The 27361-nt window shown below is 41.6% G+C and overlaps 1 protein-coding gene across 1 annotated transcript in view; it reads left to right on the top strand.

Annotated features, from left to right (window-relative positions):
- The window catches only part of SLC24A2 (solute carrier family 24 member 2), a 165792-nt gene extending 142784 nt beyond the window's left edge, over window positions 1-23008 (top strand). Inside the window, exons 7-10 of the mRNA XM_074994104.1 lie at window positions 7156-7290; window positions 17875-17964; window positions 19926-20092; window positions 22759-23008. Of these exons, the coding sequence (XP_074850205.1) occupies window positions 7156-7290; window positions 17875-17964; window positions 19926-20092; window positions 22759-23008 (642 nt within the window). The remainder of the gene's footprint in view (window positions 1-7155; window positions 7291-17874; window positions 17965-19925; window positions 20093-22758) is intronic.
- The last annotated feature ends 4353 nt before the right edge of the window (window positions 23009-27361 follow it).

Genomic DNA, 27361 nt, shown 5'->3' with positions numbered 1-27361 from the left:
GCTGCTTGCCAGAAGCAGTGAAAACACTCTGACTTTGGCAGATGGGAATTGTTATAATCTGTTGGTTATAAACAAAAGAGTTACTGATGAAATGTCACCATCTGTTGGCATTGTTGAAATGATCTCAGTCATGCAGTCATTCCTTTTTTCTGTAAAGCTTTCTTAGAAATGGCCTGATTATGAGCCTCTCAGGTAAAGAAAGTTACTGAAGTTGGAGAAGAGTGTCATTTTCATGGATTGTAATGTGAAGCATGCAAGAGCTTCAGTGTAGAAGAATCAATGTGGCTTTATCCCAAGAGCTTATCTCAAAAGACAGTGTTGAAAGTAAATTTGTCATGGAAATTAAAACAGGAGATACAATCTAAAACTGTTTTTTCAACCTTCATTCCTGTAAGATAAAGACATGCTCGTTGTTGCAAAAATACCCTACTGACCCACAATGCAATATGTAAAGAGTATATCGATCTACAGTAATTCTTAGTATTTATTTATTTGTAGGTATGTACTGCAGTAGCACTTATAGCTGTGGTCCCCAAACTTTTCCTGGTGTGCCCCCTTCCATATTCATAATGGAACAAGGCTGGGTTCCTTTTCCCCAGGAGCTGTGGTTGGGTATCACATCCAAGAATGGGGCCAGAGCTGCAGTCGCAAGCCAAGGCTTAGAGCTGGTGCCCATGGTCAGGAGCCCAAGCTGGGGCTGGGGCTGGGGCTGGAGCAAAGCAGGTTGGCTGGCACTCCCACCCCACACCCTATGATGGATGGCCAGGGCCTTTCAATAACCCCCAAATTTTCCACTAGACCCCATGGTGTGGGAACCACGGATGCAGAGGCTCAGTCAAGGCTCTGGGCACCACTGTATTATGCACTTTTCATTCATGCATAAAAGAGATGGTTCCTGCTCTAAATAACTTACTGTGTGAGTTTAAGATGAGAGAAAGCAGGTGAATACAGCTCAAAGAAAAGGACAGAGAACATAGCACAAAGGAATAGTCAGAGGATTAAAATTAGTATAGCAAGTAAACCACACAAATTACCTTTCCATGTAATATCTTTGTTACAGTTACTGCATGAACAACTGTTGAGAGGTCACGTGTTTCTTAACAAAAAGCCCACTTTATACTTGTCGCAGTATAGCAACTTTAATGGGGGAGACTATAAAAATATTATGGGAAGTTATTATCTTCGCTGATACTAGACTGAGGCAGTCAGTCTGAAAAGAACAGTATTAAAATATTCGGATGGTTGTCTAGAACACTAAAGTATTAGTTCTATTTATAACATGAACAAAATGTGTAGTTGTGTTTTCCTTGGCAGATTGTGATCCACATTTTTAAATAAGGCCTCTAAAATACACCTTACAGAATAAATGTGCATTTCTGTGGACAGGTGGATACATACACGTGCTCTCATTTTCAACTTAACCATAATCTGACCTCTGCACAGCTGTTATGAGGGTGAGTTTAGGAATCCAGGCAATCGTACCTCTGTACTTTATAGTGTCCACAAATGTGTCCTTTTGACATTCTTCCTTGGCAGTGCCCTTGGTGCAAGATTGGTACCTGCTTAAATTTTTCTCACCCATATTGCACCAGAGAATGAACCTTTTTGCCCTACTTGGTTTGTTTTTGGTGTAAATTCACTAGAGAAACATATGTAGCTTTGTCAGAGTGGCACATTGACTTCTGATACAGAGGTATCCCAAAATAGCTTCTCCATGTCTTTGAAATGCACCCGTTATTTTGAAATAGTTTTCGAAATAGCAGGCACGCTATTTTGGCACCCTTGTAGTCCTCGTTGCTGGAGGAGTAAGGGATGCTTCAAAATAGCACATTATTTTGAGATTTGGCACTGTTTAGCTTATTTTAAAATAAACTCGATACAAGATATGCAATTTGATATAGTGCGTATTGCATATCTTACTTCAAGTTTAGGGTGCTGTGTAGATGTAGCCTGAATGTTAACGCTAATGCCTCTAATTTTTTCCTCCTCCTCCTCTCCAACCTCTTCTGAGTAACTCAGTATTGCCTTGAAATCCCCAAAGATGCTGAACTTCTTCAGCTTCTGTTCATTTTGTGACTTGTTGGAGCTCATTAACTCTGAAAACCAAGTGCTGATTCTGCATCCTAACATAAGAACTGTCATACTGAATCAAGCCAAAACTCCTTCCAGCCCAGTTATCTTTTCGTTCCACAGTGCCCAGTGCCATGTGCCCTAAAGTGAATGAACAGAGCTGACAATCATGACTTCCCTGCCCCCGACCCCTCTGCTCTCTGATTTCCTCACCTTGATAATTTTTTTCTGATTTCTCAACCTTGATTACTATTTTTTCTCCGTGCCTTAAATATTGAGTCTGTTATGGTCTGGCTATGGTCTGAAGAACTGGGTCTGTCCCACGAAAGCTCACCTAATAAACTATTTTGTTAGTCTTTAAAGTGCTACTTTACTGCGCTTTTGTTTTGACAGTCATGAAGTAATCCATCCCCTATCACCCATCCCCAGCTTCTTGCCAACAGAGGCTGGATACAGCATCCCTGCCCCTCTTAGCTAATAGCCATTGAAAGTCATATCCCCCATGAACTTAACTAGTTTCTATTAAAACCCTTTTATAGTCTTGGACTTCACAATGTATGCTGGCAAGGAGTGCCACAGATTGTGTGGTGTGTAAAAAATGCTTCCTTTTGCTTCTTTCAAATATGCTGTCTTTTAATTTCATTTAGTGACCTGCAGTTCTTGTGTTATGAGACTGAGTAAATAACACTTTCCCATTTACTTTCTCCACACCAGGCATGATTTTATAGACCTCTGTTACATCCGCCCAACCTTCTCCCCTGTTAGCAGTCTCTTTTCAAAGCTGAAAAAGGATTTACCAGTCTTACTCTTGTAAGTTAAAAATTGAGGATTAGAATCAAAAGACTAAATTGCGCCCTCTATAATGTCTGCACAGCTTCCATTGTTGCCATTGGAACTTCTGTGTATATGACTGAGGGCAGAATTCAACCTATTATAGTAATAATTACTTTTGATATGTACAGTACCCTCCAACTAAGTCTTTTGCCCAGAATAAGAGACCTGCACCCAATTGCACTGTTCTTTACTGCACTATCTGCAAAATCTCTGCTTAGAACCCAGAGTCACATGATGAATTACCGAAGCTGCGACCTGCTCAGAATTCCATAGCCATTTAGGCCTGGTCTATGCTAGGGATCAAAGTCGAACCCATATACTCAATTCTAGCCACACCATTAGTGTAGCTAGAATCGATGTATCTGGATTGACTTGTACCCTAGTGTAGATCAGGGCTCTTCAGGTTCGCACCGATGTCCCTTATTCCACACCACAGTGTGGAGTACCAGGGTCAACAGTCAAGCCCAGAGAGATTGATATTGCCATGTCTTCATTGACACAGCAAAATCAAACTCTGGCAGATCGATCACAGCATGTTGAACCGCACTCAGTATAGACATACTCTGTGTCATGTGGTTGCCTTGAGATTCTTTGTATTGTTTTATAAATGTCAGTTCTTCATTGTTTCTCACATAAACTGCAGACTTGTGTCTCAACTTGATGAAGAGGAGCCAGAGACTAAAATTATACTGTTTTCCCACTATATGCAAACAGTGAAAACTTTTGTTTTGTATTGAAGGGACTTTGATTTCATTCAGGTAACTCACGCTTCATGTCACCAGCTCCAAATTTGTCACTATAAGTAGCCTCCTTTCCATCCCTCTTTAGATTGATGTGGCAAGTTTCTGATGTTTCAGAGTTTGTGACATTTTATGCCCATGTAAAACACCATTGTGCCTGATTCTGAGTATATGAATATTCGGGTAAATTGGGAGCAATTCTGTTAAAAGCCAATGGAGTTAGTGCTGATTTACAAAGAAGAAAGATCAGGAACAAAAGTTCTATGATCAGAATGAACAGTGCTGCACATGGGAAATGTGTGTTTAACATCCACAGGTTCTACAAATGTATGTATGTCTAAATACAGATAAATATAAATACAGACTATAAATTCAAAGTTGTCATGATTAAAGAGAATTGTAAATTACAGATAATCTCTAAATATAATTCAGAAAATACTTAGTCATTCAGTGCTGATTTTAAAACTAGTGTTTCTGAAGGTTTAGTCCTGCTAAATCTGCTGCTTACAATATAAGCAGGCCACTCAGAAAGAGTTACCTTGGCAACCTTTCGATTACTTCTTCTCAGCTCATATTTTACCTCTGTAATCATTATTTCAAAGCTAGTATCTAGCCCTGCCTATTTCCCCTTGCCCCTAATATCTTTTTGCCACAGTCTGGAGATGGAGAGTGTAGATTTGGTTTGAAGGAAGTAGTCTTAGAAATCCTACACCCTGCACAGATTTTCTGAAGAAACAAACTGACATAGATTATGGAAATGGAGTGCAGAGCATCTGCGTGCTTTGGCAGTGTTCAGAAAAGTCAAAGGACATGCCAGTTCTCTTAAACTGTTCAGATACATGAAGTTCTGTAAAGAGCGTGTGCCCTAATCTGTGTTTGTAAAATCTTCTCATAATAAATACTTATGACTTTTCAGTTCACTCTAAATTTTTAACCACCAGATTAGTTTTAGTCTGTAGAGGTATAGAGACTAAGAAAATAAGGGCTTCTAAGGTGTGTATAATTGGTAAGGTAGCTGTAGTGATGAACAGATCAAAAGGAGACTCTGTTTATGGGCTTGATTGTATTTGTGTAAATCTGAAAAAAATGCTAGGGAAGTCAATGGAGTGATAGAAATATAAAACTGGGGAGAAAGAGATCAGAATCACGCTTTGTGTCTCTAAGTGTTGATAAGAACATTTTAAATTCTGGAGACTACAATATTGAGCTACTTGTAGAATAATCAAATTGATGATTTTTCTAGTCCTTCCAAACATTTGGACAATTAGGAAAGGATTTTGAAGCAGAATTATCAATGAGCCCCCAAAATTACAAAGCTGTGCAATTAACTAACCAAATCAAGTAGGCTCTGAAAAAAGACTCTTGAAGCACTTTTAAAAAACTTAGCCATGTCTACACTAGCCTAGAAAACTGACCTGCTCACGCTCAATTTTCCAGGGTTCGATTTTGCACATCTGGTAGGGATGTGCAAAGCAACCTCTCAGGGGTTGCAGTCGACCCCTGTACTCCTCGTGAGACACGAGGAATAAGGGAGGTCAACAAAAGAAACTCTCCTGTCAACCTTGTTCAGTAAGGATGGCCAAGTAAGCCGAGAGCAGATACGTCAATTCTAGCTATGCAATTCCCATTGCTAGAATTGTGTATCTGCAGTTGACTTACGTTGCCTAGTGTAGACATAGCCTCTGGTAACCACTTTTAACATGGGGTCTTAGCTCATAGAAAATTGCTGCTAATATTCCATAGCACTGGGTAGACTTATTGGAAGAACAGTAAGTAATTTGCAGAAAGGTCAGAATCTCCATTCTTATCTCTTTTTCATATAATCTTTAAAAGAGGGCACAATCTCTGCATGCTCTGAGGAAAATCTAACTTATACTATACATTGTTTTTGGATGTCTCTTAATGAATACAATGGGAGACTTTCCAGTGGATTCAGGAGGTTTGTATCATGGCCTTTATGAGGACAGTACCATTCAGGCTGAATGATGTGTTGTCTCACACCACAATGTAGGTTGACATAATCCCATGGACGTTAACTATTTGAGTTACATCAAGAATGAATTTGCTTTCTTGTGCAGATAGCTAGGGAACAAGTGTGAGTATCAAAGCAGTATAAGTCATGTCCATTACTGGCATTCTTTGATAGTCCTAAAGGGTCTGATGTTACCTGCATGCAGAGGAGTGAAAGGGGAGCAGAGAAACAGGAAAAGACTGAAGTGGCCAGCCACAAAGATCTTCTGTCATAGGAGAACTCTCTCCAAGCTTATCCTGTGGTAAAGTAAGTGGCTGAAAGCCAATTAGTAGTAGGTTGCAAAAATAAAAAAACCTTTATGTGTAGAACAACAAGCAGTCCTGTGGCACCATAGATAGTAACATATTTATTAGGTCATAAGCGTTCGTGGGTAAAATCTACTTCACCAGAGACTAAAATATAGGAGTGAAGATCTGTCATGTGGGTGAGAGAGTGTTTCCCTAAAGTTTTGCTGGTTAGTTGCTAAAAAAATTGATGTGCTACTGGCAGGTCAGAGGGCAAAACATTATGGGTGGTCTTGATTCAGGCCTGGGTTATTTTGTTGTTGGCCACAACCACCCAGGATAGAGGAAACAGTGGTTGAAATCTGCCTGGAGATGTTTCAGCCACATAAGATGAATACAATCCCCACTCTGCCATAACGCCTAAGGCTGGTCGGTGCAATCCCAAAGAACATCCAGCACTGGCAAGGGATGGGCTCTCAATTCATTGCATTTGCATGCAGTCTTTGCAAGAAGGATTCGTGTGATGCTCCACCTGCAGTTTAATGCTTCATGCCCTCATACCTCACCACTGTTGCTTACAGAATGGCAGCGTAAATGTAATCTGCCCTTGCTTGGGGGCAGAATCCATTGAAGGCACAGACTGGTGCAGCTTGCACATTCCTGCACCAACAGTGGCAATTCAAGGCCAATAGTTGTAATATAGTTGCATCCAATGAGTCTTTCTTTGGCTACGTCTACACGAGCCCCAAACTTCGAAATGGCCACGCAAATGGCCATTTTGAAGTTTACTAACGAAGCGCTGAAATGCATATTCAGCGCTTCATTAGCATGCGGGCGGCCGTGGCACTTCGAAATTGACACGCATCGCCGCCGCGCTTCTTGTCCCCACGGGGCTCCTTTTCGAAAGGACCCCGCCTACTTCGAAGTCCCCTTATTCCCATGAGCTGATGGGAATAAGGGGACTTCGAAGTAGGCGGGGTCCTTTCGAAAAGGAGCCCCATTGGGACGAGCTGCGCGGCGGCGAGACACGTCAATTTTGAAGTGCCACGGCCGCCCGCATGCTAATGAAGCACTGAATATGCATTTCAGCGCTTCGTTAGTAAACTTCGAAATGGCCATTTGCGTGGCCATTTCGAAGTTTGGGGCTCGTGTAGACACGGCCTTTGAGGCATGAAGTTTGCATGACTTTCTCCTAAGAGATCACCAACTTTATTCACCCAATTCATCATTCTGTTGTCTTACATTTTTACTATAGAATTCAGAAGATGACGATAACGAGCAGCCACTCAGCCTGGCATGGCCTGACACCCTACGCAAGCAGCTCACCTACCTTACTGTTTTCCCTATTGTTTTTCCATTGTGGATTACCCTGCCAGATGTTCGAAAGCCTGTGAGTAATACACTGTTGTTTTAAGTAGATGTATTTTACATGGTGGGATGGTTTACTTGAACGGATTCAAACTGCTCTGTCTTCTTGAACATTTTAAGACCCTTTGGCATAGTTTTAATATAATTTATGAGCCCTCTATTTTAAGGGCAGGTCTACACTACAGCAGAAGTTCGAGTTAAGGTACGCAGTAGTTTGGAGTCGACATGCCTTAATTCGGGATTCCGTGACCTCTCCACCAAGGGCGCTCAGTGGGAGCACACGCTCCCATTGACTTCTCTTACCTCTAATGAGGGACTGGACTACCGGTGCTATCACAGGCACCCTGTAAAATTAATTTAGCATGTCCCTACCAGGCACGCTAAATCGAACTCCAGAAGATTGACTGCAGCAGGGTCAGTCTTCCCTGTAGTGACAACATACCTTAAGGCAAAGGTGTGATGAAGAACTTTGTGGGGTTTACAGAACCTTGTAGATTAATGCAAAAGTAGAATTGTGATTTTTCAAGAACTTCTCTCGTGGAGAAAAAATAGCACCAGAATTCTGGGCTTGGGGTGCTTATCTGGTTCCACTTACAGAGGGGAATGGGTGGCTGCTCAAATAGAGTGATGGGGGTGGAGCCTGCTTGGGAGCTCTTACCTGCACTGATGTTCCACCAGCTGGAGGGAGGCAGGAACAGCAGCATACAAAACATTTCTCTCCCTCCCCTTACTGGGCAGAGCCAGCAATGCAGGGGCTTTAATGGCTGCATTCGAGGGCCCTGGGTTAAGGGTGTGGGGCTGCAGGCCCTAAAGTCTCTTTCATAATCCATCTCTGACAATGACAGCGTCTCACCCCTGAATGCCATGAGGAGATATTGGTTCAGTATTGATTCCAGGGAAAGATTGCCACCTATTGGATACCTAAAACCACTGCCTGCAGCACCTCGATACTCCCTCAAGTACAGACCTGGCCTGACCCTGCTTAGGTGATCTGACCCTACTTAGCTTGTGACATCTGACAGGGTCACTGCACAGCATGGGCTCACCACACAACACAGTACAGCTGAAGATTAAACACTTAAAGTTGAATTCAGTTCTGAGACCTGGGCAGGCAAGTTGTGCAGATCTAACTGAAAGGTGGATTTGGCCTCTACAAATCAACCTTTTATAAATAAAATCTTATTTTTAAGATATTTTAATGCCAGTAAAATTGAATTTTACTAATACCATGGTGTGGAATCTGAACAGTTACAAAAATGAGTTAAAAGTAGTTACAATCTGCCCCTGACTCAGCCCAGACAATTTGCAGCCCAGGTTTGCATTTTATTTTATTTTTGTTGTTTCAAAAATTTTATTTCAGTAAGAAATAGAAAAAACAATGCATACATTTCTTCATCATTTAGCATTTATGGCCCTGATTAAATGAGAGAGAGTTAAGTACATGCCATATGATAATTATCAGTCATCTCACCAAACTAAAGTGAAAAATATTTCAAAGTATATTGTTTTAGATGGTCTTTTACAGAAACAGTAATCTTAATCATGACTTATGAAACATTTTAAAACACAGCTTTGATTCCTAAATATAACTGTCCCTTGAGTGCAATTATGTTCATCCTTACTCAAGCAAGCCTTAATTAAGAAGGAGTTTGGCTTGAGTAAGGACTGAGTAAAAACTGAATAAGGTGGATTTAGAAGTTGGCCCAGTATTTACATTATTGGTTACTGGCATTTACACTATTAGTTATTAATTTAGCAGTGTTTTCGTATGTGGACCATCCATTAATTTCATCCTGAGCTTTGTGCTTGCAGTCACTGAAAGTTAGATATAAATAAAAATGACTGAACATAATGGTTTGTCATGTCCTAGCTTTCTCCTATTCACATATACCATCAGTAATAGCTGATAGACTTGTGAAAGCTAAAAAGTCAATAGCTGGATTAATACCTCAGTAAGTGTTCTAATATGTTCTTTTCAGTTCAAAAATAGATTTAAAACTGCAAAGAGAGGTTGCACAAATATATAAAGGTCTAAATTCTTCTTCCTAGTCACATTTCCCCTGCTGGTCACTGAAAATCTTCAGTCCAGAATGAAGAATACAAGCTAAAATAGGACTGTCAATTTGTTCTGTTAATAAATATTGCTCAAAAGGCATACATTTTCGGTTGTTTCTTTGAACTTTTGTGCTTTCATAGGTTTTTCTTTTTATTTTTAAACCACCATTTTACAATGTTTTGTTTAGTAACATATAATAGCATACAGTGTGAGATAAGTTTCAGTTTTGTATTGGTCAGGATCAGGATCTATAAAGTTATACACATAGGCTACGTCTACACTACAGAGATCTGTCAACTGAATTTCCTCTCGGAAGAGACCTTGTGGCAAAACTTCTGTCGACAGATCACATTCACGCACAAAAGTGGATCGAAAGAGCAATCCATTCCATCAATCCACTCCACACTGCCCAGCCAGTCTCTTTACAGAAGGGCCAACCAAAAGGTCAACAAAGCAGTGAACTGGAAGCTCTGTCCGTCAACACAGGGCCACCTGGAATGTCTACATGGTTTTTTTGTTGACGGAAACTATCGACAAAGGCGTTATTCCTCATCGCAGAGAGGCAGAATGCTGTCAGCAAAAGCACCAAGTATTGTTGACAGACTGAATTTTGTGACAAAACTTTCTAGTGTAGACATAGCCAAAGGGTTTAAAATTCCATTCTTAATTACACCAAGCCATTGGTAAATAGTGCAAAAAAAAAATGAGATACATTGTTTTGAATAAAAATCTCAAACTAACTGCAACTCTACTTGCAATCATTTTTAATTCAATTTGCTTAAATATTTATGTTATATAAGTGAGAACAGTCAACAGAAATGCTCTTTGAAAATCAAAAATCTCATTAATATTTAAGTGATTGCAAAAGTCCTGTGAAGGTTTTCATCAGAAGTGTTCATGACAGATGTAGCTCATTGACAAAAAAGATTTGATCCCAGAATGTCCAGCAGGATATGCCATAGCATAATATAGACAATGAAGTAGACACCTATATCCTGAAAGTCAGTGAGCACCAGAGTCTAAAGAATTTGATTCACAGAAAGGAAGGCTTGTCACATAGGAATAAGGGGAAAACACAGCTGAATATTGCATGCAGTTTGTAATTTTGTGTATTAGCAGGAGACATAACAGAATGTATCAATCTGACAAGTTGTTTACTGACTATTACTGTGAAATAATTAATCAGATGATTGAAGAAACATTTGGTGCCCAGCTGTCTAACTTGTCCTGGATGCTTCAGTAGTTTGTGTCTAAAACTCTCTTGCTTACTCCTGCCTGTCACACCCATCCCTACTAACCAAAGTGTGGTTGATTAGAACCATTGAAAGTGTGCTTCCAAAGTCAGATTACATGTACAGTGTGAATCAAAGATTTCAGCAAACCTAAAGAACTTAAAACGGACACAGTGGGTCAGACCAAAGTTCCTTCCAGCACAGCATTCTGTCTTCTGAGTGTGGGCAATGCCAGGTGCCCTAGAGGAAATGAACAGAAAAAGGTAATCATCAAATGATCCATCTCCTGTCCCCCATTCCCCAGTTTCTGATGAAGAGGCTAGAGACACCATCCTTGCTCACCCTATCTAATAGTCATTGATGGACCTATCCTGCATGAATTTATCTAGCTCTTTTTTGAACCCTGTTATAAAACAATATTCAAATTGATTTTGAAGGCAAGCTGAACACTTTGGGCATAATTTGCAAATGTGATCATTTTAAGAGGAGATTCAAATTCTGCCTTTGGAGGCTCATGTGAGCACTTGGGCACGTGTAACAAGGGCTTGTGTGCTAAATGAAGACATGAGAGTCCATGTGGAGCTTCGTGTGGGTGCCCACTTCTAAAAACTGTCCTCCCTACACCTTTCTTCTGAGCCTTTTTCCTTTTCTCCTTTTCCTTCCTTTGAAGTCTAGTTTAGCTGATCTAAAGGGTAGGGAGCATTAATAGTGTTTACCAGGACTGGAACAAACTATAGTCAGTTCTATAAATTTTTAAGGTTTAATGAATGCCAAGTTTAGCAAAAACTCTCTAAAATTAAACATGCAATTTTTAAATAAGTAGAGTTCCTGCCGCCCTTGTTTGTTATTTTTCCTGAATTTTATCCAATGTAGAGATAATGATTTATTAAAAATTAAAAACATCTATGGTCTCTATATTAGTTGAAAAGCAGCTCCATAATTAAATCAATAAATGACACATTTTAATAAGCATTTGCTACACTAATAAACTGTTTACTTAAGACAGCTGTCTAAGGAGCTAGACTCATCTTTATTGTTATGCTGTTGAAGTAACTTACAGTACACTAGGGATGGATTTACTCCATGGGGATTCACTGATTGGCTTTTTGTTCAAATTCCATTATTATTATTTGTATAGTGCTTTCAAACAATAGATCTCAAAGAGCTTTATAAAGGATGTAAATCTCATTTCCCCCATTTCACAGATGGGGAAATTGAAGGACTGAGTGGTGACTTCCTCAGGGTCCCTCACCAAACCAGAGAGAGGGACAGGAATAGGGTGACCATCCATCCCATTTTTACCAGGAGAGTCCCTTATTTAACCTGTCTTACGAATTGTCCTGTATTTTGCAGGGCTCCTGTTCCACAGCACCTGGTATGTTGGGACTGCAGCCCCCACTGCTAGAGAGCTCCTCCACAGGGCAGCTGTCCTGCTCCCAGATGCCCTGCACCTCAGGGCAGCAGTCCTTGCTGCAGGGGAGCTCCTCTCCGGGGCAGCTGCCCCACTCTCTGGCATCTCATGGCAGCAGCCTCTGCTGCTGATGCGCTCTGCCATGGGATGGCTGCTTCATCCCCTGGCATCCCACACCTAGGGGAGACAGCTCCCACTGCCAAGGAGTCCCTCCAAGGGGCAGCTGCTTCGGTCACCAGCGTCCCACACCTCAGGGTGGCAGCTCCTGCTATGTGGAAGCTTCTTTGCAAGGCAGCTGCCCTATTCCCTGGCACAGCAGCGCCTGCTGCCAGGAACCCCTATCTTTCATTCCTCCCTCACTGGAAGGCTGCAACAGCCCCCATCACTGAGGATACATGACATGGGACAGCAGCCCGCCTATCTCTGAAGGCCAGTGTCCTGTATTTGCCAAAGAGCAATGTGGTCACCCTTGACAGGAATCAAACCAGGGATCTTGAGTCCTAGTCCAGTGCTCAGGCTTCCAGACCCCTCCCCTGCCCCTGAATACTTCTCTGCTTTCCACTCACAACAAATAATAAGGCCAGTCACTGCAGGCCCTGGGATGAAGAGAGAAGGGGACCGGCTCTGCACCTCTGGAAGGGGCAGGGCCAAGGGTAGTCATCCTTAGTGCACCAGGACCAAAGCAGTGCCCCCTCCGCCAGCCAAAATAGCACTGGCCGGAGTTCTGGGCCCCCTTGAAAGGCCAGGCTCTAGGGCAACTGCCGCCTCTCTCTCTCTCTCTCTCTCTCTCTCTCTCACACACACACACACACACACACACACACACACACACACACACACACACACACACACACACACACACACACACACACACACACACACACACACACAGAGCAAATCATTGTGCCCATGCAGAGTCTCATTAACTTCAAGGAGACTCCATATAAGTGAACACTACCTTCCATGACAAGAACCTTTGTCATGTACAAGAGTCTAGAGGGACAAACTTCAGGATCAGAGCCTAAATGGTCAAAATATGTTGAATGGTAACCTATACAACATACCTAGAATATTAGAGAATTAAAAAAAAATCACACAAATAAACTTAAATGGTTTAAATACCCTTTATTGTTTGCCAAACAATTAACAGCTCAGTGCCTTGAAGCATTAGGCTTTAAGAAACAATGTCTTTGCTGAAAACCTTTTTGTGATCATATTCCTATTTATTTTAAACTCTGATGTTTTTCAAATACCATTACGATTTCTGTACCAGTGTGCCCCAGGAAAAATATGTAAGCACAGAAGGCACTTTGCATCAGCAGCTGTAGTCCAACAAATCTAGATTCATGTTACTAAATTCAGTGAACAGCTCTTAAGTGGAAGTGGTGTATGTACTGTTGGACCTGTGCTTTTTCATTTGGCCTGTTATCATGACCACAGCAGAACCACCTGATAATAAAATTGGATGTTTAGATTTTATTAAGCAACCCTTACAACAACTGTCCACTGGAAGGAAATGTTGAGGAGAAAAATTGCTGTCTGACAGCTCTGATTAATTCTTCCATGAAAATTTTTAGAACTAACAGCTCTGTTTGTTCCCATGAGCTTGTGAATTACTCATAGGGATGAATATCCAAAACTTTGACAATAATTACAATCTAATTTTTTAAAGATCCAGCCTCTGAAAAAACAGTACTCACTCTCTTTTCTATTTCAAATTTATCTGTATGCAAATTATTAAAATATTTGTTGGATTTGTATATGATTTCAGCTGCTGTAATTGGCACAGAATTTACAATTTGCACTTTTTCAGTTATAATGTTTTCTCTTTTAAAAATAGATAATTAAACTGTAAAATCTGTTAAAATATACATAGCCTTGACCTAGTGTTTATCAGCTGATTATACCGGAACAAAATTGGCTCAGACAGTCAGGGTACATGTACACTATAAAATTACTGACGTAAATCTCAGCTATTCAATTTCCTTGATTATGGCTGATTGTGGGTGTCTGATTTCCATAAATACTGTATCATTATTTTACAATACCCATATGGCATGGATAACCCTGTACTCTGGTTGACTGACGGCCATTTTTTGGCCAATAATTGGAAGATGAATAATCCAACGTATTGTTATTTCTTGAGAACAAGAATATGCAAATTTCTGTGCTCCAGTTGGCTCTCCTGTTTAGAATGTTAGAGCTAATTGCCAGCAACATACATACCAACTCATCGTCTCACTGCCTTCAGCTTGTGAAGGAAAGACCATAAATATATACAAAATAAGATGATGATACAATGAGTTGAAGCAAAAAGGACTGTGAAAATACTGAATAAGAAAAAGAAACTGATGTCTTTTAATAAAATCATGTTTTAACTTATTTGCCCCATTCAGGTTCAATCATACTACCATTGAAGTAAAGTCGCCTATACTAGTGTCAGCAGCCATCTTAAATTTGGCCTATTAGAGAAGCTGTTTGTTTGTTAATCAAGTTGGTCCCAGGATATTCGACTGAAAAGGAAGGTGAGGTAGTATATGGGGGGCATCATCCACCGGTGAAAGAAACAACTTCCAGTTTATGCAAAGCCCTCCTTCAGGTCTGGGAAAGACAGGCCTGGCCTGCACTGGAAATTTATTTTTGTACAGCTATATTTCTCAAGGTGTGAAAAATCCACACCTCTGAGAGATGGAGCTCTACTGACCTAACTCCAGGTATAGAACAATACTAGATCAATGGAAAAATTCTTCAGTCAATTAAGCTATCACCTCTTACGGTGAAAACTTACAACACTCTTGAAAGAGAGACTGCTGAACTCTCTTTTATATTCAAATTTGACACATTAACACATGGTTTGAACCGGGATGGGAATTTTCTGAGTCATTATAGGGGGTCGTTTGCATACTTGGCTTAATCTAATTCTTGATTCCCCCTCCCCATCCTTCTGCCCCTCTACTCTCTCATTTGCTCACCTTGATAATTTTTTTTCTGATTTGTTAACCTTGATTACTATTTTTGGTTCTCTGTGCCTTAAATATTGAGTCTGTTCTGGTCTGGCTATGGTCTGAAAAAGTGGGTCTGTCCCACAAAAGTTCACCTAATAAATAATTTTGTTAGTCTTTAAAGTGCTACTTGACTGTTTTTTGTTTTATTTATGCCAGTGATTTTCCGCCTGTGCTCTGTGGACCCCTAGGAGCCTGCAGACTATGTTTAAGGGGTCCATGAAAGGTAGTTATTACCATAGAACAGTTGTTTTCAGCCTCTGGTCCATGGATTGTGCAGGTCCACAGACTGTCTCAAATTTCCTGCCCACGCCTCCATATTCAAATATGTTTAGGAGGTCCACACATTCAAAAAAGGTTGGAAACCTTCCATTGATACAAGTAGTGTCAACAGGCACTCCATTTAGATTACAGTTATCCATGCAAAACAGTCCATGAACATTTTACTGCACCAAGAGAATGGCTGTTCTGCCTAGGATGGGTGGGTTGAATGGGTTCTGGTCTGTGAGGAGAACTGGTGTTGAAATTAATAGTGTAGCAGAACTGGCCTTGAATTTCTGTGAGCTCCCTGGAAAAAGAAGTCCTTCGACTGATTTGGGCATGCTGAATTGACAATATTCAAATAGCGCTTGCTCTTCAATTGCAGTCGTATTCAGGAAAAGCAGTGGGAACATTTGGTGCATTTCTGAGCCAAATTCTTTCCCTGAAGCTGGAAATTACTCATATGCCTATGTGGGGAGACCTGTCTGAATTCCACAGAAAGGAAGAACTGACAGAGGCTGCATGTATCCGATATTTTACATTTTGAAATGATAGTTCAAACAGAAGCTGCAGGATCACCTGGGATCTCATGCTTTGACCTTAGGAAGTTATTGTTGGAATAGTTTTGCTAAGCAGAATTACCTGTATTTAAGGCTAAGATTTCGTCCCAGTTATTTTTAGTAAGAGTCACAGGCCTCCCATCACGGCAAGGAGCACACTTTACCTGCAGTACCTACAGCAGGGGTGCAGCCACATGGGCACACATCCCTCACTCTGGAACTGGCTGCAGCTTCAGGGCTGGAGCACGTGGCCCTGGCTGTGGTATGGCCCCCACTCCATTCCATGGCAGAAGGCCACATGCTGGAGCTGGCTGCAGCTGTGAGATGGGGCTTAGTTGTCCGCCCCGGCCGAGCCCCAGCCATAGCCAGTGGGCACACATCCTGGGACACCATTCCCCAGCAAAGGCTACAGAGCCAGAACCCAGCAAGGGCCACAGCCCGGGACACAGCCCCGTGATTCAGAGCTGGCTGTAACCCTTGACCAGCCCCAGCCCCAGCCTCAGCTGTGGGAGGGGAGCACATGGACCTAAGAACCTGCACGGGCGTGCAGAGGCACCACTGCAGCCACCCACTGTGGGGCAGAGGTGTGCAGCCCTGGAAGCAACTCTTGCTGCAAATCACTGGGCAGGGGCTGCAGGTCTTCGTTCAGCCTCGCTTGCATGGTAGTGATGCACAGTCCCACCTCCAGCCACGGTTTCAACCCCTGACAGCTGAAGCCAAAGCAGTCACAGAGATCCAGCAAAGTCATGAGATCCGTGACTAAATCATAGCCTTACCTGTAGCTCACGGCTTCAAATGTTCAAAGTGAAGTTAACAGGAGTTTCACAGATGGAAGTGCTGTAGAGTCAAGCCCAATTACAGGCTAGACTGCATTCACAATGGAGAGTATTTACTCACACAAGCACTCCTGTGCATCATTCACATAAGCTTGTCAAACGTTAAAAATGATCTGAGGTCAATGAGAGCCAAAACAAGAAGTGACAAAGCATGTTTGCTCTTTGAAATTTGAAGCACTCACTCACAGTACAAATTTAGTTTTGAGGAATAGTTTGATTTATATTGTGATTATCGCAAACAGAAATCCTAATTAAAAATTAGTCTGCTTAGGTGTGATATTTTGGAATGCATTAGTGGGCTTCAATAAGATCTGTTTGTGTATGAATTTGCTTTTGTTTATTACCAACCTCTCTAAAAAACAAAGCGAGGAGGTTAACAGCACATCTTAACTGCATCCTACTGTTTCAGTGAAAATAAAAAAAGGGTTATTTTTCCAAGCAAAAGATGATGAGCTAAAACTTCAAAATGCATTCTTTTGTCATTCTGAACTCTGCAGCAGCCATTGTGGCACTGACTGTATAAAATGCATTCTCACTAGAGAGCTTGTTGGCAAAAGAATAACCTTGTATAGAACTTGTACCTGGCACATTCTGAGTGTGTGCAAAGCAGTGTGGCCTTGTGCGTGAGGTACTAGACTGGCATTCAGAAGACACAGTTTCAGTTCCCTCCACTAGCCTGCTGGATTACTTTGAGCAAACCGTGTCACCACCCTGTGTCTTAGTTTACCGCTTTGTAAATTAGGACTAATGATGGCTGGCTTTTAGCCCTCAAGATAAGGACTAGCTTAAATATTAATGCCTTTTATTCCCAAGGAATCACTTAAAAAGTGGAAAAATGTCTCTAAAGAAAATCAAAGTCTGCTACGGCTATCTTCCACTTTCAAACTGATTTCTTGTGAATAAAAGTTACTTAAGAAATTTGAAGCCAAGCTTCTGATTCAGTAAAGCAGTGAAGCAAATTTGGTTGTAAGAATATACAAAATTAATGGCTAACCAATATTTACTCTTCAGGATGACCCGGATCACTGCAATGGGTCCGATGTTCCACTTCTAACATAGGCTATTTTCCACTTGAAGTCAGCAGCTTTGCCTGTGTAAGAACTGGAGGTGCGGGCATGCGGCTACTTGACCATCTTCTAACTTTCTTAGATCATCTTATGTTTGTAATTCTGAGTTTGTTTAGGACTGTATGTGCTTAGTCAGTATTTAGCACAAATGCACACTATTGCTGTATTATTTCTCTTTCAGTCCTCCAGGAAATTTTTTCCCGTCACATTCTTTGGTGCGATCAGTTGGATAGCAGTTTTTTCTTATTTAATGGTCTGGTGGGCACATCAGGTAAGAGAATGATCAAGGTGTGTAATGTGTGTGTCTCAGTTTGTGACTAGTCATTTAGGGGCAAGTTCTGCAACTCCACCAGATGCTGAGCAGCCCTTTTTTCTGCACAACGGAATGATTCTCAGAGTAAGGTACTACGCGTGAGTGGAAAGGTGTGAGAAGCTGGCCCTTTAGGGGGTGGGTTGTTCATATGTTGCTGACAAATGTTTGATCTGTTAGCAAGAGAACCAGCACCAATCATGCACTGACAGTGATGGTAAATAATGCCTCTTTGAAAATCTTCTGTGAATCTTATAAAATCTTTTTAGCCTGGAACTATGAGGCATAGCACGTATAGTCCCTCCTCAGGCACACTGCCTGTGAGCCCTCTGACCTGATAGTAACACCATAGGAGTTAAGTGGAATAAAGAACCTTGCAAAGACCCTGCATACTTGCTCGCTAGAATTTCATCCCTGCCAGTCCCCCTCAGGCAAAACTCCCATTGAACTCAATGGAGATTTTTGTCTTTTTGCAGGATTCAGCCCTAATGGAAATACATTTGAGTGAGTTGAATCCTTGTAAAGGTGACCTACACAAGGAAATATCTTTTCCATAGTGATTATTTTTATTCATTTTTCCTGTCTTCTTGCCTGTTTCCACATTGTCTAATAATTTTAATGTCATTTTCCTTGTCCTCATATTTTTCCGAAGTGTTTATTCTTGTTTAAAACTAGAGCTGTGCATATCATGTAGTGTTCTGTTTCTGAGGGGTTCATCAGCTGAACCATGTCGCTTGACTCCCAGTGGTTCAGAAGGGTTCAACCTCTGCAAGCTCCTCATGAAATTCTATTGTAGAGCGTGATGCTGGAGTTAAGGAGTGCATTTGCCTTATCAGAACTACAGAGTTGGTCACACAAGTAATGTCTTATCTTTCATCTAGTGCAGTAGGTTTATATGTCACTGTACTTTAATAAACCTACACACAACTAAAAGCAAAGGGCAGGCCTGCACTAGACCTTAAAGTTGATTCTAGATATGCAGTTCCAGCTCAGGCAATCGCATAGCTGGAATAGACGTATCTACAATGAATTTATCTAGCCATCCTCACTGACGGAGGTCAACAGGAGAGTTTCTTACTCCTCCCTTACTCCTCATGATGATGAGGATTACAGGGGTCAACAGTCAACCCCGATAGTTTGATTTTGCGAGGCCCTACTAGTTGCACAGAATCAAACCCTGGAAAATTGACCCTGACTGGGTTGATCTTCTGGTAAGTGTAGATGTACCCAAAGTCTCTGCCTGTACAACTTTGCCACTAAGGGCTGCCCTTAGCTGCTGAAGCAATGCTTGTCGAGGAGGAGGTGGGTGCTAGAGCCATCTTGTCAGCACACGGTAGGAAGTCTTAGGGTAGAATAGGCAATGTGCCCTTAAAAACAACATTGTGCATATCCTGCTTGCACACCCAGCATGCTGCAAAACACATTAGCCATCTGAGGATCTAACTGCATCCCCATACTGGCAGAAAATGCTCATTTGGGGCGTCAGAGTACCAGCAGACACATTAGCAATGGAGTCTCATAGCATATAAGTCTCATGTCCTGCTACCAGATCCCTCCCCTCTTATCTCCCCAGAGTATACTCATGCAACACAGGGCACTGTTTGGCCTTTAAGAAGCAACCAGTCACTTCTCCTGTACCGGCCAATTCATTAACAATGAAAAACACATTCTTTTCCTCTCTACTAGCAATACGCATTAGAAAAGCCACCAAGTCAGTAGTGTCATATTTCATTCCAAAACTAAAAATGTCACGTCCCAAAGACATAGAAGCATATTCTAGTCTCTGTCCACTGGCATTTTACTCATGATTGGGATGAGAATATGTCCCTCAGCCATTTTCCATTTTAACCAAGTGTTCAGCAAAGAATGCCCATTCCTCTCATGACCTCTGCATTCTTTTGTATTTTCCCAATGCCTTTTAGGTTGGTGAGACCATTGGCATTAGTGAAGAAATCATGGGCTTGACTATTTTAGCTGCGGGCACCTCTATTCCTGATCTAATTACCAGCGTCATTGTGGCACGAAAAGGCCTAGGTGATATGGCTGTATCCAGCTCTGTTGGAAGCAACATCTTTGACATCACGGTGGGGTAAGTACTGCAGAAAGATAATTATAGTTAAGTTATACAGTGTTTTGCCAATGTTGGCTACTCTTATTTTCAGCTCTTTTGCATGTAACAGGAGAAGATGATTCCAAAATACAGCAGTTTACACACACAATGTGCTGTCGTTTTTCTTGATCTGTATCAAGGTTACAGTATAGCCAGGTCAAAAGTGAATGAGTATTTGTTAAATAAGCATGTTACAAATCAGTGGCATGAGCTTCCAATTTGCTCTGTTTGTTTTGTTTATTTAAGGAACCATTCAGTCAATATTTAAAAATATTGTTGCAGGTATAGCAGTTTGTTTTAGTTAGCAGTTTTGGACCTGGTCCCTCATATTCACAGTTTTATTCAGCTGTGTCTGTCATCAGTGATCATGAATGCTTTTTTATTCTTGTAGTACCTACCCAGCTCTACTCTACCTCACTGAGTGTTCCGCCTTCTAAATACATCCTGACAAAAGCAGGCATACAGGCATTGGTTCTGTTATTTTAAGGCCCCTTCACATAGTTCTTACAGTGAAAGGGGGCCTTCAGTTGGCCAGAAATGGCATCCTGAGAATACATTGGGTGCACGGGGCTTTGCTGCCAGCTACAGAGCAAAAGGGTTGTAACAAAAGCCCTGCTTTCAGCCCCTGGTATAATGGTGATCAGGGTTATGGACAGATGTAATGCATCAGTTGCCACACTGGGACCATGGGAAGCTGAGCACAAGTTAGAGGCTCCTTGGGGCTGTTTTAACTTACATTTAGGGCCAGTCAGTTTCCTGGCTGCCTCAGAACACAGAATGTGGGGGTTGAGCTGATGGGAATAAGGGGACTTCGAAGTAGGCGGGGTCCTTTTGAAAAGGAGCCCCGTCTGGATGAGACGCGCGGCGGCGAGCAGCGTCAATTTCAAAGCGCCGCGGCCGCCCGCATGCTAATGAAGCGCTGAATATGCATTTCAGCGCTTCATTAGTAAACTTCAAAATGGCCATTTGCGTGGCCATTTCGAAGTTTGGGGCATGTGTAGACCTAGCCCAGGTGAATCACTGATTATGTGGTTTGAATTATCTGAGCTGCTGACGTTTTTTTTCCTGTTCAAAGCTCTAGTAGACACCTGAGAATAGTTGAAATATTTATTTACTCTTGACTATGTCAAATAGAATGTTGCCTCAGGCAGTGGCAACAGAATCAGAAATGCAGGAACAGCCATCACAGAAACAGCAATTAAGCTTCAGGCCAGACATTTTCCTTAGAGTTATGCTGTTGGAGTGGCTCAGGAAGCTTTGAGGAAGCTTTGAGGGACAAAACACAAGGGCTGTTGCTTCCCCAGCTTGCCCAGACTCTGCTGCCTCAGGAGCTATCAGAAATTCTGCATCCTCTTCTTTTCCAGGTGCAGATTGGCCATGGTGCACTGATACTGTCTGTTTGGCAGTCATGCTGTTTGGGATGATGTCAGGGGCTAGGTTTCTCCCCACCTGATAGACATTCCAGAACAAATGGAATCAGCCACACTTCTTACAGACAGCTGCTCTCCTCCCTCTTCTCCCCTGACTCCCCAGCAGGTGGAAAGCAGACAGGAAACTCTCCATTAGGACAATGAGCTCTTTATGGCAACCAGTCGAGTTTGTCTGCTACACAAAATAACCTAGTTGATTAATTGCAAGTTATGAGTGCCTGGTCCTTCTCCCTTTGCACAGTTTTGTGTTCAGAACAGCCTGAGCGGGGATCCTTGGGGATGTATGAAAAGAGAGTCAGGAAAGCACAGGGATTCTTGGCAGCCTGGTGATCTGACCGAATTCCCTGTCCACTCATCAGCTCCTCACCTCCCAACAGTAGAGAGGCCAGCAGAAAAGTAGTAGTAAATACTGACATGTTGGAAGTGCCTGAGGGCTGCATGGTGCGAGAGGCTGTACGGACACAAAAGCTAGCCAATCATGTTCTACTCACTCCCTTGTCCAAGTCTTCTCCAGCCTGTCAGTCTGTGCTTTGACCTCTTCTGGAGGTTGTTGCTAAGAAACAGGCTGTATGTCAGCCTAACCCTGCTTAATCCATCCCTCAAGACCCAGTACAGAACTGGGATTTTTTTTAGTATATTATCTAAATCATTATTGTGTCCCTGCACTAGCCTATTACATGGGCTTCATTGGCTATGTCTACACTAGCAAGTGCTTTTGAAAAAACGGGCCTTTTCCAAAAGAATCCATGGAACGTCTACACACAAAATGCACTCTCTTGATCTGAAATCAAAAGCACGCAGCCCTTTTTCTGGCAGCCTCGGCCTTGCCCAGATGAGGCAGAGCACCTTTTTCTGAAGGATTCTTTCAGAAAAAAACGTGTGTAGACACCCCGGGGGCCCTTTTTTCATGGCGCCGGATTTTTTGATCCCCAGCCCATTCTTTCAAAAGAGTGGTGGCTGTGTGGACACTTTCTATCAAAAGAGCAGATCAGTTTTTAAATCCACTTTTTTTGCACTGTGTGGAAGTGCTCTTTCGAAAGAAGTTTTTTTCAGATGAGGTCTTCCAGAAGAACTTCCTTTGAAAGATCCCTGTAGTATAGACATAGCCATTGTGTTTAATCTACAGCTTTACACTGACGTGCTCCCTAGAGCATTCTTAATATCGATTTTTGTTTCTCTGTAGCATTTCCCATTTTTTTTTTTTGTATTTTTCAGTCTTCCTCTTCCATGGCTCCTGTATACTACAATTAACAGGTTCTCCCCGGTAACCATCAGCAGCAATGGATTGTTCTGTGCTGTCGTCCTACTCTTCATCATGCTACTCTTTGTCATCCTCTCCATTGCTCTCTGCAAGTGGAGGATGAATAAATTCTTGGGCTTCACCATGTTTGGTCTCTATTTCATATTCCTGATCGTCAGCGTCCTTTTGGAGGAGAAAGTGATCTTGTGTCCCGTCTCTATCTAGAAGGAAGCACCGTTTCGTAAACAAAGCAAATTATCTGCGATGGATATCATCCGCTGAGAATACTGAGTGAGTCTGTAACCTGTTTTATTACAAAAAATGAATAAAGAGGATATAAAGCAGGATTTGAAGTGGAAAATCTTGCTACTGAACAAAACTGTGACATATAAAAGGTGAGATCAACTACTTTGAAGCTTCTCTGCATGTCACTTGGAAGATCTCACTGACACTGTGTGTGTTATAACGATGCAAGTTATGAGTGCTTTTTTGGTGCCAGTGCTTGCCAATACCAAGTACAGCACCTCTGCCACCCAGCCATAGGATTGGCTTCAGGGGGAGGGTTGGGGAACCAGCTGAGTACCAGATGCTTGTTTTCTTGGGGTCTTTTCTTGTTTGTTTTTTTATAAGAAAGGCACTGAAAGTTACTATGTATACTCCACATATGTTTCCTTGTATCTCTTTCTCTATATTACTGCATGCCTACAAAAGGGCACAAAGAGTAATCGGTACATCACATACAACTTTGCAAGGAGAATGCTTGTATCCATTTTAGGAAAGCACAAATCTCTAATCTGGGATTCAGCTAGTTACCAGTTGAATGTCCTCAGTGTAAGATGCTAGCCAACAGTATCTGCATGAGTAGCAGACAGAAAAGGACTCTCACATCTTTTCACTCAGATGTACTTGTGCTCTGAGCTTGGAAGCATTTTGGACATCCACACTATGGACCTCAAGAAGCCCTTAGCAAAGTGCAGATGATGTTTCCATAGAATTCTGCTGAACCCTGCAACATCCAGAAGCCCTAGCTCCAGCACTGATGATGGACTGCAGCTTCACAGTTTCACAGTTTCTACTTGATACAAACACTTATGATAGTCAAAGATAAAACCCAAACTGAGGATGTGTGGCCACTCCTAGCATTATGTCAGCATGCAAGTAGAAAATAACAACTACTAAGTGAATTCACTACTTTTCTCTAGTGCAGCAATACTATTAATAGTACCAATGTCTTTCTGATGCTGTTACCGCTATAGGTTTGCCTTTTCATATAAGAAAGAAAGTTGGACTTGCTTATGTGTAGAATTTCATATAAAATTTAGATGCAGCTGCATGATGGGAAGCTGCCTAACAGCTGAAGCAAAAATTCTTTTATAGACAATTTTCCACCATTATTTGCCCTGAGTAAATCCTTCAGTGTTGCATACTTTATCAGCTTTGTGACAGATCCTCAGCTGATGTGAATTGTCACAGCTGCATAATGACAGCTGTGACGATTTATTCCAGCTGATTGTCTGCCCTTGCAAACCTGAGAATTTAGCAAGAAGGTCTAACAATTGTAATATGTTTGGGTTGGAAATTGAAATCCAGGCAAGAATCTTCTAGAGTCACTGAAGTGTTAGCATGTGTTAATTATAGAGGTCTAACGGGGCTCATGAAAGAAGATACCCCATTCCGGCTCATACTGAAGTCATGAGAGGAGAAGCAGGTTCAGAACTGAAATGAAAAAGGACCAGGGAAAGGGACAGAAATCAGCACTCCTACATAGAAATGTTTCCCATTTTGTACAGTTGGACATAAAATGGGACACCTGAAACCTTAGTACAAATTGTTTTAGGTATTGCCTGTTTGTTTTTTCAAGGCCTGTGTTTGGTTAGAATTCATGCAATTTCATTGTGTATATGGTTTCCAAAAGTGACCCATTTCAGAATTGTTTCTGGTTTAAACCCCACCTACAAGTGGAAATACTGTGTCCCAAGATTATGAACGATGGGTTCAGTACATTTTGTCCAGTTGATTTTTCTGATGGTATGGCTATGCTTCTCTTTCTGTGCCCTTTACTGTATTTCTTGTAGGTTTGTTTATATCGCTATACAACTACATCTGCATACAGCATAAAACCTAATAGTAGGTCAAATAATAAGAAATATATATTGAAAGCTAAGAAAAAAAGTTTAATAGTATAAAGTTAAGATGCTAATGAACAAAAGAAAGAAAATTAGGAGTTACATTTTCTAGGGGTGAAGTCTGTGGGCTGGGCTGACCTCCTCAAGCAGCTCCTGGATTCTGCTCTGAATTATACAGCTGCCATGCATTTTTAGTGAAGTTCAGTCTGTGTAACTGTGATCAGAAGTTATCCCCTTGTATGTGCTACAATCTTAATTATAGCAGTGCTGTGGGTACCACTGGTACCTAGATACAGGCCTGTGTGAAAACAGATCCACATACTTAACCGAGATCAAAGCTGAAAGAAGTGGAAGTCTTGTAAACAAAAAAATGCAGGGCCCAAATTCTGAGCTCAGTTATACCAATACCTCACACTGATCTCAGAGGGGCCAGCTGGATATAAGTGAGAATAGAACTGGCCCCAAATGTGCTAAGTATCCTGAGAGAACCACCACATCCTTTGTGATATCTTAGATGATAACGATCACAGTAGCTTTAGAAAAGAAAACAATGGTTTCAAGAGGCCCCAGAGATTCATCTCTTAGATGAGAGGAAGAAAAAAGCTGGTAACCACAGAGTGTGAACAGGGACTTCGTTGAGTCTGTTATACCTTTAAGAGAGAAAGAGAAGGAGTGTGTGTGTGTGTGTGTGTGAGAGAGAGAGAGAGAAATCACACACAATATACTGATATGCACAGGCTCACTGGAGTGCATATATTTCACTGAAATTACAATAAATAATTGAATAGTACCAGAAGCATCTTGCAAGGTGCATTGTGATGAAGAGTCCCTTATACAATGCTCTGAAACAACTCATAAGACTATACTATGAAGGAGACACATCACGCTTCAAATAAGATTTAAATTATTCTTACCCTGGAATAGGGGGGTCACTCCTTCAAGTGATTACACTTTCCTTGTTAGAAAATACTGACCTTGAATTGCTTGTCCAGGTGGACATATGCTAGGTTCAATGTTTGACATTTCCTGAAAATCCTTAAGTTTCCTGTAACTGTTTCTCCTTTTCACCCAGGAGGTCTTGATGCAGGCACAACACTGAAAGGAGAAAGCCAAGGAGGTAGGAAGGAGGGAGAAGAGAAATCTGATAAAGTAATGTGTTTCGAATTTTTAAAAAACCTAGAATTAACCATTATAACTGAACAAGTGAAATATATTAATTCAGGTGGATCTTCCAGGGATAGATTATTTCACATGTATGCAGATAAGGGGCTTTGCTGAATGTTTGCAGAGCCACCTTAGCCATGAATTAGATCTTGCAATGAAAACTGGAGAGAAAAAAAAACTAGCAAACTATAGCTACAGAGACAAAAGTAATGTTTCTGTAATAGTGGGTTTCTATTTAATAGGAGATGAGCTTTAAGACATGGTACAGAAATCATCTTATAAAGACAAGAAGCGTATAATATTCAGCTGGTGGTTTATCAGGCAGCCAGAAGAGCAGGTTTACAAAGGGATTTGGTGCTTAGTTTTTAAAAAAGGTTTAAACAAACCAGTTTGACATTTAAAATAATCGAACACACAGAACCAGATTCTGATCTCAGTTCAGTACACTAAAATGCTCAGAGTAATTACTCTCCATTTACACCATCAGAACCTTTTCCACACATTTTCATATCTATTGGCATTCCTGCACCCTATCACCCACCCAGACTCCACACCCCCACCCTGCTTCCTGGCAGGCCCCTGCCACGTACTAACCCCCTCACATTTGGCCCCACTCCAGAGCTTGGGGAGGCCCACAAAATCTACTGACCCCAGGCCGACGGAAGACTTAATCTGGCCCTTCTGAACAGCCCTGAGCCTTGGTGCCCCTCCCCCATGGGGATGGCGTGCAAGAGGGACCCCAGCGCATTGAGTTGCAAGAGCGAGACAAGTATCTCTTTTTTTTTTTTTTTTTTCCTGTTTATCATTTGGAGGCCTTGCCTGTGAGAATTAGCGATGAGGGGGCGGGGGCTTCCTTCTCACTTGAGTGTGGAGCCCAGCTGATTATTCTGTGAGTCAGTGGCTCCCACCCCCAATTTACAGCATATAGTCAACACTAATTATAGAGGGCCGTAATTCTGAGAAGTTACTTTCTTTCCCTTGTAAATAAGAGGAGGCCGTTAATAAAACTGATAATGTATGAGTTTTTTCTCTTTTCTTGGACTAATTGTTCCATATCTTCCCCTGCTTTCTGAGAAGCTTAATACGAATGAGATGGGTAGCTTGAGGAATCACAGATATGTTAACACTTTGCCCTAGAAGCTTTTGGTACTAATTTGAGCATGTACGGTTGATCCACCTTGTGCATAGGTTTGCGTTGGCCTTCTGCACAGGAGTTAATTTCACTTATCAAAACCAGCCTTCTGAGATTTGTTGTCCTAAGTATGTCAGTATATAGGTCTTAATCATG

Source organism: Carettochelys insculpta, chromosome 5 (assembly GCF_033958435.1).
Source record: "Carettochelys insculpta isolate YL-2023 chromosome 5, ASM3395843v1, whole genome shotgun sequence".
Classification (NCBI taxonomy): Eukaryota; Metazoa; Chordata; order Testudines; family Carettochelyidae; genus Carettochelys; species Carettochelys insculpta.
Note: the sequence above shows the minus strand (reverse complement) of the source record. Positions and strands in the feature narration are given on the sequence as shown.